Raw genomic sequence first — 12,084 nt, forward strand, 5'->3', positions numbered from 1 at the left:
CACAGCAAGAAAAAAACACTGAGAAGACTTGTGTCTCCCAGGTATTATAACTGAATTTAAAAGCCTTATTCCGTTCTTGCTAAACCTGGGGAAAAACTTCCATGGATTTTGCTAGACACAAGATGAGCTTTCTCATCCACACTAGTAGCAGGGACAAAAAGAGTCAATCCATGAACACAGCTATGTTTTGGCTTTCTTGAGAGAGGTGAGACATGAGACTTATCCCCAAAGATGTAGAGTCTAAAATAAGCCTAGCTGCAAAGGTAACAGTGCCCAGCATGCCATATGAAATGGGATGTGACTTGAATCCCACCTCTCATGAGCTAGACAAATGCCTGCTCTGCCATTCATGTGGTCCCTGGGAGCAAGTGTCTTCTCATCAAGAGTCAGTCTCCCTGGATTCCCTCAGTGATTGATGGAGAGATGTAGAAACTTCAGGGTGTGAGTAACTTAATCCTAACTGTCTACAATACATCAGATGAATCATGGCCCAGAGGACCCCAGAATCAGATGGAACTCCCTTGACCTGTCTTGCTGTCTGATATAATGGACCCAAACTTCTGCTGACCCACTGTTTTTCTGCAGACCTAATTTTTAACTTTTTGTAAAGTGTAAGTGGCAAAGAAAGTGCTCTGTTCTAGAAGAGTTATTCTGAATCTAGCAAAGGAAAATACAGTGACTGGCTGTCAACACCAGAGGAATGTTGCATTAGAAATAAGGAGATTTGTAAAAGGGGAGGTAGATAGACTGTCTATCCCTTGGCAGCTCTTGGCAAGATGTCCTTTGGGAAGGATGTCATAGACAAATGCAGATTTTTGTTTCATTCCAGAAGTCTTGAGGTGAGATTCTCCATTCTGCATCACACAGGGATAATCCGACAGTCCTGGCAACCTATAAAAAGTGTGTGCTTTACTGCAGGAAGGAAAGAGGCATTTGAGATCCAGAGATCTCCTGTCTCTTCCAATATAGCACTATTATTGCTGCCCCTTTTCATTGCCAGGTGGTCTTCAAAAGATTACTTAGTATAATTTTCTGAAGGACACTTTGCCATGTCTATGGGACAGTGTCATCTTCAGGAATATCATGAGTGAAGATAATAGTAATTCTTCATGGTCTCCCTGGGTGAGATGACAAGGGGATCTCATCCCATCCCACCTTGACTTGAGTTGGAAGTGCTGGAAGACATGACATCTACCCAGTTTAAGAATGAAGCAATAAGGTGGTCTTGAATACTCTGTATTTCATTCTATGCTCATCCTGGTAACTGCACAGACAGGAGCTGTATCAAAAAGAATATTTCTTTGCTGGACAGGAATGGCCTTAAACCAGAGGGACTTGAACAGTGGGTCACTCCACCACTTTCGTGGCTCTCATCATTTGCCTTCTAGCAGGGGTGACGGCCAACAATTATTTCCGGAATGAATTTATGCCTTGGAGCCTCTGCATCACCCATTAGGCTCTCATTTGTCCAGTGGGGAATTTGATATATGTCCTCAGAGGGCACATCCGACGGGTGCAGACACTTGACAAAGCAACGGGACGCACGCGCACCCGCCCCGGCTCGTTCAAACCCCCTCACACGCCAGCAAACGCCCCGATGTACAAAAAGGGACGGTGTGGCTTCCCAAGGTTGCACGAGTGTTAAACTCTAATAAACAAGCCCCGTCGGCAAAAGCTGAAAGAATCTGAGCCCTCCCCAACAAAGCATTTAATCCAGTTTGGCGTAACCTTTGACATTATTAGGGATCGCAGTGACCCTAATCCAATCAGATTGATTAACTAAAGCGGAGACCCCATAAGCTGACCCCCCTCTGGCCTCTGCTATTTAGTCCTGACCAAACAGTGGGAGAGACGTGCCGTATTTACACCACAATGGGTCCGCGCTGAGAACCTGTTTCATTACAGAGCGACTTAAACTCCCATTACTCCATCAATGTATCATTCTTCAATAGTTCATTAAAAGCTGCTCCTCCACAATAACTATTAACCATTTCTCAGTCCAGCTGGCAGGTTTAAAGCCCCAGCCAGTCTTTAGCAGAAGGAGGTGGGAGTGAGTGAAAGAAATAGATAGACAAGGGCTCCCTTTTTAAATTTAAACGAACTGGGGGCTTAAATAGTTTGAGGTAATTTACTTTTATTGAATGGGGGGAGGAGAGGGAGGAAACTTTTATTTTGACTTAATTATGTGCTGAGGTCTGTTAAAGAGACAGGGCCATGATAAGCTTTTATTGTATTACTTCTCTTGAGATCAGTTCATATTTCTGCCCAGAGGAGTTTCAAAGAGAGTTTGCACGGCATTGAGAGACTAGAAAATGCACCCCAACTTAAAAATGAACAGTGTCTTCAGTCCGTAAATATTAAAGTAGGGTGAAAAACATAATTCCCAGTAAACGTCATTTAATTTTGAGAGGAAAACGCCTCTTAGGTTGCACAGTTCACTTTTTGTTGCCAGTGATGGCATGTCCCTCTACTACATCCTCCAAAGTTTTATCCTATATATTTTTAAAGGCAACTCAAAAACCTTCTGCCGTCTTTGGGAAATTGAAAGATATAGCAACCGCCTTACAGACTGCCAAACCTCTCAGGTAAGCGGCTGGACATGAGCTGTGGCTAAGACGATCACTTAAGGTCATGTGGCTACAGACATGTTCTGCTCCACAGCTTCACAAAATATAGGTGAAGAAACAAATGAGAGCAAATTTTTTTTCCTTAGAAATTACTCCATTAGAAAAGTTCAAGTGAGCGGTTCTTCCTGCTGTCCAGTAGTTGAGATTTGAACTTCTGGGAGACTAGAAATCATATGAACTGTAGTCCCTTATATATCTGATAGACTAACAGATAGGTACATTCAGGTAAAGAGTCCAGGTTCACTTCTTTTCCTATGTAGGCATCCTGTTCTTTGCATTTCAAATAGTTTAGGATACCCAAGTCAACTATTTCCTAGTGTTTTGCAAGAAAGACCCAATAGTGGCACCTATCTGAATGTTTGTCCATGGAGCTGCACAGCTGCTCATAGGCTCCCAAGACCACAAAGGAGGAGAAAAACCCTCTTCCAATAGCCCCATAGGAATTTCAACTCCTGCTAATGCCTGAGTCATTCCCCATGCAGGTAGTACAGCCAGTGAGGAAGGTGACTCTGTTGTCTTTGAACAGGGAACTTTCATTCCACAGCCAAGGACAGGCAAAACTGAGTAACTGAATAGCTGGATGGGATTGGGGACTTCTGCTCTTTGTATGTCCTGAGTGACATATGAAGAGCTACAGCAAGTTATGGCCAAGCCTCCAAGTATCGTCTCCAAATAGTAGCAAGTTTGGATCCCCTGAACATCACCGTTCCTTTGTAGCTGGGCTCATGAATACCATGAACACCATTGCTGTTTAATATGTGATTCATTTTGCCTGGCTATGAAAACATTAAAAAAGAAATATACATAAATACAGTTGTATAGCTAAAACAGGTGGGATTTCCTTCCACAAACAGGTTGATGGGGAAAAAGAGTCTAGTTTCAGATGAGATATTGGAATATGTCTCTTAACAGGACCAGAGTCTGGTGACAGTTTGGCACTGCTGAATCGCAGCTCAAGCCTAGCTCTGAATTAGCAATGAGAGGCCAAAGCAGCAAGGGCAGCCCAGACAGTGAGGCAGCCTCAGTGAGATTTGGGCCTAGAAAGTATTTCCTGAAGGCATTAAAATTGGTCTTTTTCAATGAAAGAATTGCAGATAGTTGTGTAAGGCAAAAGGGAGCTGCTTTAGCAACTACGCTGGTTTGTGCTGAGGGAGGATGGTGTCCCTATTGACTCAAATGAGAAGCTAAAGTTAGATCTCGGGTGACTTAAAATCAAGCTGCAAAGTGGAGTTTTACTTTCTTTCTTTCTTTCTTTCTTTCTTTCTTTCTTTCTTTCTTTCTTTCTTTCTTTCTTTCTTTCTTTCTTTCTTTCTTTCTTTCTTTCTTTCTTTCTTTCTTTCTTTCTTTCTTTCTTTCTTTCTTTCTTTTTCTTTCTTTCTTTCTTTCTCTCCTTTTCTCCTTCTCTCTTTCTGGGTAGGAGCTCAAATATGTTCCTACCCTGGGGGATCTGCCGCACAAGAATGTGACTGAGCTGTTTTTTTTCTCCCCCCTCCTGCTGTAGGTGAAGCAAAACTGAAGGGTGGTTTGATTCTCCCTCAAGGAACAACATTCTTCAGTTATGAAATCGTCCCAGCCTTCTTCCCCTGCCTGAGCCTGGCTACCGAAAGCCTGCAGTCTCAAGCAGGGACAGACCCTTCATGTCGACAATGTTGTGAGATAAGAGTGTTTGCGAGCTTGTAGGATTGGGGTTCCTTCGGTCAGCAAGGAGGTGAGGATCGCTTTCCTCAGGCACAGGGTACAATTGCTACAGGAGGTGTAGAACGTCTAACCCGAGACCATCTGGGAGCAGAAGGTGCTCCATGTGTCCTTGAGGACATCCAGCCTTGGTTATTAAGACATTGGGTTATCTGGTTCACTTACTGCCTGCACCCAGTGAATGACCTTGGGGAAGTCACGCCGGGTTTATGTGTATGGGAAAAATATTCACTTTGGCTGTGCTGGCCTAATTCAATCCAAGGGAGATGTACCCAAAACGGGTGTTTTAATCACATGCAAAATATTGTGGTATGACACTTCGATATGGGGTTAAGTGCACCACACTGCAGATCTTACAGGCATAATTATTTTGGGATGATCTCTCACCAGTAAACCCAAATAGTGAGACACCAGCATTAATATGGTGCCCCAGCTCTCCAGCTCTAATGGGATAACCCCACCAGCTGAAACCACTCATTCTCCTGCTGGGTGCATGTAAAATGCCTCTTCTGCTGGTGGAGGCCCTGCCATGATACAAATCAAGGCTTTGCTCTCTCTTGGCTCCCCTATTTTTCAAAATTCCCTCAAAACTAAATACCCAAGTCTCTTCTGAGTAATGCAGCCAGGGAAAACCAAACAAAACCCCTATCTCCAGATGGCAAGCACTGGGAGAATGCAAGAATGTGGCCCAGAATGGGTGTAGTTCAGCTACATACACCAACTCAGGAGATTCCCTGAAACTATCCCAGGTGCTCCCTCCTCTATCATACGATGTCAAATCGTGCTACTCAGCCATTCCAGACAAAGTTATTCCAACCCTCAGACTGTCAGGAACCTGTAACTGTTACTCTTTTGCAAAACTGAAAAAGAAAGAAAGAAAGGAAAGAAAGGAAGGAAGGGAAGGAAGGGAGGAAGGGAAGGAAGGAAGGGAGGAAGGGAGGGAGGGAGGGAGGGAGGAAGGAAGGAAGGAAGGAAGGAAGGAAGGAAGGAAGGAAGGAAGGAAGGAGGGAAGGAAGGAAGGAAGGAAGGAAGGAAGGAAGGAAGGAAGGATTTCCAAGCCTCTTCTGTTGGTGATCTCCTCAGAGAACGCAGACATATTCTCCAGAGAATATTCTCCTCAGAGAAAGCAGCCATATTCGAAGCAGCTACCAGGCTGGTGAGGGTTCTGGAGACCAGGTCATATGAGGAGAGGCTGAGGGAGCTGGGCATGTTTAGCTTGGAGAAGAGGAGGCTGAGGGGAGACCTCATTGTCCTCTACAACTACCTGAAAGGAGGTTGTAAAGAGGTGGGTGTTGGCCTCTTCTCCCAGGTTAACAATGACAGGACCAGAGGAAATGGTCTGACGTTGCAGCAGGGGAGGTTTAGATTAGCCATTAGGAAGAATGACTTTACTGAAAGAGTGGTCAGGCACTGGAACAGCCTGCCCAGGGAGGTGGTTGAGTCACCATCCCTAGAGGTATTTAAGAAACGTCTAGATGTGGCACTTCAGGGCATGCTGTAGTGGCAGAGATTGTAGGTTGTTTGGTTGGACTCAATGATCTCAAAGGTCCTTTCCAACCATGAAGATTCTATGATTCTATCATTCTATGATTCTATATTCCTGCACAGCTCTGCAGAGGGCATATGGACTTACCATCTGGGCAGGAATCAAATGCAACATGAGTTTGCCTCTTGGATGAACCCCCTTGTGTTAAAGGGAAAGGCAGAGCTTGATCCAGACTTACTGAGACCAGCAGGAGCAGGCTGGACTTTAAAAGGCAACACGGGCAAAGAAGGATAAAACAGTTCTTATAGGCTAAAATAGGCTCCTGCCAACTTATAGGGAAAAAGACCAGATACTCAGAGTTAGCCAAGTGCTTAAATCCCACTGCATTCAACAACTTAAGGCAAAACATTTCTAAGAGCTCCCACTTATATCAACGGGTGCTGTGTCAGAATTGGTTGCCTGCATTAGCACCCTGTCTTAATTTGCCACGTTCATAACCAATGAAAGCAGAACCATTAATTGATGGTGATTTCCTCAGGCCTTTGAACTTGATTGTATGCCATTATGGTACCAAAACTGATGTTATCTGATAAGTCCAATCCCTAGGAACCATCCCCAGCAGCCCCTCATTTCCCCTTTGCAATTATTGAGAGAACTGTAAATGTGGCATGAAATGCCATGGCATCAGAAAAGGAGCCAGACATCCAGCTTGACCACTGAAAACACAACAATTCTTCCAAGGGATATAGGATGATAGGATAATTCATGTTGAAAGGGACCCTGGGAGGTCTCTAGTCCAACTGCCTGCTCCAAGCAGGGTCAGAGATGACCCCACTCCCTGCCCACTGCCAAATGGGGCACTTCCCAGTTCTCTGGGTCACCTATACAATACCAATAGAGGTTAGAGGTAGAAATAGTTGTTACCTGTGACTGGATGTTGGCTGTACAATGGAGATGGTGGGTAACCACCCTCCTTACATTGAGGAGGCACAGATTTCCTTGCTATCCCTATGACAAGGCTTAATTATCTTCTTGTCTCTACAAAAGACCTTCTGGGTCAGGTTGGAACTGCTTGGATGAGGTCCTGGGCCAACAAAATTTTCCCTGCCTTTGTCAAGCCCAAGTCCTGTCTCTGGCAGTCCATTTCACATGGCACTTTATCACAAGCAAATGAGTTCACAGTAGGTTTCTCAAGATCTCTGCCACTACTCCACCATGGATGTTGTTGTTGCCAAACCTGTAGCACTGCACTCACCTTTATCTAGCACGGGCCCAAAGATTGCTAAGCTGTCATTGACGGTCGTGCAGTTCCACCTTCTCCCTCGAAATTGGTGTTGGCATTCCTGGATCCCAATCTTTACTCCTTCTGCCACACTGGGCATGATCTCCACATAGTTCCGACAGAAACGTAGCTGCTTGGGTACCAGTCCTGGGATGCTCCCACAGAGGATGGGCTGAGTCCCCAGGGAGGAATACTGGTGACCAATTGCCAAGGACCTGGAAAAAAACACACAAGTAAAAAGAGATGCTGTCAAGCTGGCTTTCACCTTTGTACTTGGTTTACAAGAATAGGGATGGAAAATCAACATCTTCAGTTCCTCTGCATTCTTCTCTCCAGAAAACATTCTTTCCACTCTCATCCCTCCTCAAAACAATATAATCTCTCTCCTGAAGTTCCTTACAGGCCCAACAAGGCAAGCAACTCTACCTTTAATGTCTTCCTTCCCTTTTCTTCATCCTCTCAAGCCTTAACCCACCATTGTGCTGCTTCTTCCCAAAAATGCTCAGCTCATACAACTAGTTTACTTTGCAAACAGAGAGTCAAAGCCATGGGTTTTTTTTATTTGAAAGCCAAGCACACCTGTACAAGAGCAAGTAGGTTTTATAGGAAATTTTTGCAGCTGAGGAAGTCCAGGTATTAGGAAGTCAAAAGCACTTTCAGAGTTACACAAAGTAATAACCCTAACATTAGAAGAAACCATGCTCCAAGTCTTTAGAAGGGGAACAACAAAGGTTGACAACCATCATACAATTCAGCATTGTGCCTTATATATTTGAACCTTACCAGGTAACTTCTGTGCACTGAAACTGACCCTCAAGACTCAAGCATTTTGGACCTTGAGAACCTAAAAAACCCAAGTCTGAGCTAAACGTTGACGGAGTACAACATAAACTCACTACTCTGTGGTGCTTTCATAAGCAGTTACATTTCCTGTGCTGTAGAGGAAAGGGGATGGAGTTATAACCCTGCTGGATTAGAAAAAAACCAGGGGAAAAACTCTCATACGGCTTAATATAGGACCAATATCAATGCTATTCTTGTACGAACAGTGGTACTCATGTTCCTAGAAACATTCATGCATAGGTGCATAAAAATTTGGAGCCATGGCTGGCATATTTGGAACCTCCTTGCAAGTATGATCCAGAAAAGACTTTTACTGTTTAGCAAACCATTTCCACACCTGCTTAATCCAAGCATGTGCTTTGCAAAGCTTAATACTGGGGCTTTCTAATCTGGTTGAAATGTTCTAAAAATAAATTATTAAAATGGCTGCCAGCGTCCTTCTGAATATTACTTTAGCACATTTTCACTTTACTTTCACACCGGTTTAAATTTGAGAATTTTCAAAAGTGGGGTTTATTTTCACAAAACAATGCCAGGTTTTCTGTACTGTCACACGGACCTGGAGAGCCTGCTTTGACCATCAATCTATAAATTTCTTTGGTTAAAGAGAGGAGAGTGAAATTAAATAAACAAACAAACAAAAAAACAAACAAACAAAAACCAAACCACCAAGAAAACTTGAGTGCAAATTCTATGCTCAGCCAAATGGAAGTCTGTTGAAAGGAGTGTCCATGAACCATTATGTTGGTTGAAGCCTTAGAGACAAAAAGTCAGCTATGTAGAGAGATCAGCAGATATGTAGCTAATTAGATAGATTGTTAAAGTGATTTTACTGGTGCTTCTAATAATAACCTTGATTACTAAAACTGAAGGGATTTTTAGAGTATAATTTCCTTTTCTTCTAATTAAATCTCTTGATTGGCTTTTCTTCTCAGAATTAATGACAAACAGAAACCTGCCTGGGCAGTGTGTATTTCTGTTTACATTCGTTTTTGCTATGTGGTTTTCATTTGGGAACAGCCTGGTGTGTTTGAGTTATCAACAGGGCAGTCAGGGAATCTGACTTCACTCTCTATTGCTCTGACAAAAAAAGAAGTACAAGAATTCTATCATTGCTGGAGATCACAGGAAAATTAGCTTGACTTTAGCACTTCTCTAGGCTAGGATAAAAAATATTTTAAAATGTCTGTCCTTTTTATGGGAGAAAGGTACTTGCAATCAGTTAGATCCCTTCCTGGTGGGTACCTGATCAAGGTGGGACAGAAGTGAAAAGGAGATGGACATTCAGATGGTCAGGTACATGAAGATTTTAGTCTGAATTCAGTGGCTTTACAAATCAGTCCTTTCCATGTAGGTGAGACATAGAACATCAATTTCTGGATCCCAAATGGTTCTAGGTGCTAGACAAGTCTAGCACGAAGATAATGAGTTCAGCCAAGACAGTGCCAAGACAATGAACTTTAGATGGGCAAGGCAGAAGGTACCTGGGAAAGCAAAAGGGCTTCAGCTGATTTCCTAAACTTAGGTGCGTCTTTCCACCTCAGCTGCACCTTTGGAAGAAGACTGATCTCACCTGATATTAGAGGACAAGTCATGCTACCCTAGGGACGGAGAATGAGACAAGTAGCATGAATTGCCCTCCACAAGTTCCTCTCTCCTTCCATTGAATTCAAAGAGGGTGGCAGGCAGCTCCCGTTGACTAGGAATCATGTTCATCTCACCTACCTTTTGATGTCTGCAACATGGACATCTCCAGCTGATCTATTCACCCCAGCTTGCTTTTGTAATCAGCCAGTGGAGAGAAACAGGCACTTCTAGGGCACAATTCATCTGCCCCATTTTAGACGTCTGCTTTGGGATGAGGTGAATCATGGCGTTGCCTCCATTGACTGCATTGGCTAGACTATCAAGAGAGCCTGGGTGACTGGTTGAGTGTGATATGTCTGCATCTGTAAGTGTCCAGATGAATCATGCCATGATACCGACAAATTGGGATGGCTAAATTCCTTGGAAAAATCCCACCCAGGAAAGCTAGGTGCTGTGTTGAAGTCCATGAAAAGAGCTCAGCTGTAGGAAGGAGGCAAGTTCCTGCAGGAGCCTTCAGAAACCCACAGGAACCCACAGGAGAAGACGAAGGAAAAGACCCAGTTAACTTGTTTTCCCTATCTAAGTGGCTTGATGTGGGTTTTCTTGAGCTTTAGATTAATTTGGGGAGCAACTAGTGGCAGAAAAGCACCAGTGAAATGGAGCCCATGCCAAGCCAAAGAGTGTTTTCACTTTGACTGCACTGTGTACATTTCTGTTTCATTATAAGTTATAGACAAAACACTATATCACAGTTTCTGGACTAAAGGCACCTTCTAAAACACTGTTTCAGGCTTCAGAGGACCTGAGTGTGTTGCCTCCACGGCCTTGTTGGGAATGCGGAGTCTTAGGGTACCACATCCCCAAATCTCAGCTCATTCAGCCTCCTGAGGACTGGGAGCTAGGAGATATTCATAGATGCCAACTTTAGGCTCGGGAGCTACATGGTTCTATCCCTGTAAACAATGGGGAGAGATAGATGCCTTCATGGAAGCCTCCAGAAAAGAGCGCTAACTTAGTTTCTCTGACTCATCCCTCAGAAAATAGTTCAGCCACTGACTATACAGGGAGTACAGGATGCGGACACTTTCCAGTGTCTAAAGTTAACTTTGGTGGAAACATCGGTAGAGCTTGTTCCCACATTAACTAGAGTCACCAGCATCCTTCCCAAAGCTTTCAAAAGTGCCCCATCCAGTTCCCACCAACACCAATGTATCCACTGAGAGAGAAACAACCTGCTGTAAGCTCCATCCATCATGTTGTGAAGCCAGGAGGACTTTCTTGAGCTATTTCAATAGGACCTGGATGAAGCTTTAGGATTCTAGTCTCATAAGCTTTAATTTATGCGAACAGGCAAACTCATGCCTGTCTCTTTTTTTTTTTTGGTGGTTACTACAGTGGTAGAGTGAAAACATCAGTCATAGGAAGAGGAGTTTATAGGTTAGTGCCCTCAACTATTCGTTTCCGTTGCTGGGAAGATCATCTCAGATAACAAAAAAATAAAAACATGGAGAAATACTTTTAATTGCTTTTCACACTGCTCCCTTCTCAATACAGCAGGGAAACAGTCACACCTTGCTTTGATCTGTGTTACAGTCTGGAAAGTTTAATCTGCAAAAGACAATCTCCAGCAAGAGCCTTGTTCTCAAGGCGTCATCAGGCACTGAGACAGTGTAATGCAAATTTGGCGTTTCATGGAGGAGTGTGTATTCACTTGACTTTCAGCTGAAGATACAAGGTGGAATCTCAAAACATCTCTCCATGAAGAGTGCCTCTGCTGTTAAACAGCTAAGCAGAGTCCTCTTCCTAGCTCACTTGCAGACTCTGGAGTGTGATAACACCTATCAGGGCACCCTCTTTTGGTCTCTACTTTGCTTCTAGCTTCCAGATATAAACACTTTCTCTCTCTCTCTACAGTAAATTTATCTTTAGGAGAACGAAGTTCTTTCAGTTTCCTGTCATTTTTATTGATCATGAGATATGAATCTTATGAACCTTCCAACCCTCCCCTCCCCTCAAAAACCAACAACAACCCAACAACCAAAACCTTTACAAAACATTGGGAAAGTCCATATAGATCGGAATCTCATTTCAGTGTTACTCAATTCTTTAGTAGCTTCCATCATTCATTTTTCTCACTGTTTCCAATCATTAAACCCGTCTTTTGCATTTTCTGCTCTCCTGCAATCTGCTTCTAAACCATCTTTGGCATGTGGGTGATTTTGAAAATGTGGTGTCGAGGAATGGGCCAAGTGTCCTCTATTGTGGTCTAACCAGGCATCATCTTCGAATTACTGGAGCACCAACACTTCCTGGATGCATTGACATGAACCTCTCCTTTTTCACTGGAGAATTTGTGAAGCACTCAGGTTTACAAAAACACTCATCCCCAGAGCAGGTACAGCTCAAGTTTGAACCAAGGCAAAGGGTCAAAGAGCTGTTCTTTTCAAACCAATTAGCTTTTTCTTCCCATTAATTCAGGAGGAGGCATGAAAACACTGTTCTGTATGTCCACAGCCAAAGTTCTTGGCTTATCTTTAAGCCTTGCATGCCCTGAAGTGTTTAAC

The 12,084-nt window shown here is 43.5% G+C and overlaps 1 protein-coding gene across 1 annotated transcript in view; it reads right to left on the reverse strand.

Annotated features, from left to right (window-relative positions):
• The window catches only part of WNT3A (Wnt family member 3A), an 88,123-nt gene that overhangs the window by 30,538 nt on the left and 45,501 nt on the right, over positions 1 to 12,084 (reverse strand). Inside the window, exon 2 of the mRNA XM_054191713.1 lies at positions 7,064 to 7,305. Within this exon, the coding sequence (XP_054047688.1) occupies positions 7,064 to 7,305 (242 nt within the window). The remainder of the gene's footprint in view (positions 1 to 7,063; positions 7,306 to 12,084) is intronic.

The sequence above is a fragment of the Rissa tridactyla genome, chromosome 2 (genome assembly GCF_028500815.1).
Source record: "Rissa tridactyla isolate bRisTri1 chromosome 2, bRisTri1.patW.cur.20221130, whole genome shotgun sequence".
Lineage (NCBI taxonomy): Eukaryota > Metazoa > Chordata > Aves > Charadriiformes > Laridae > Rissa > Rissa tridactyla.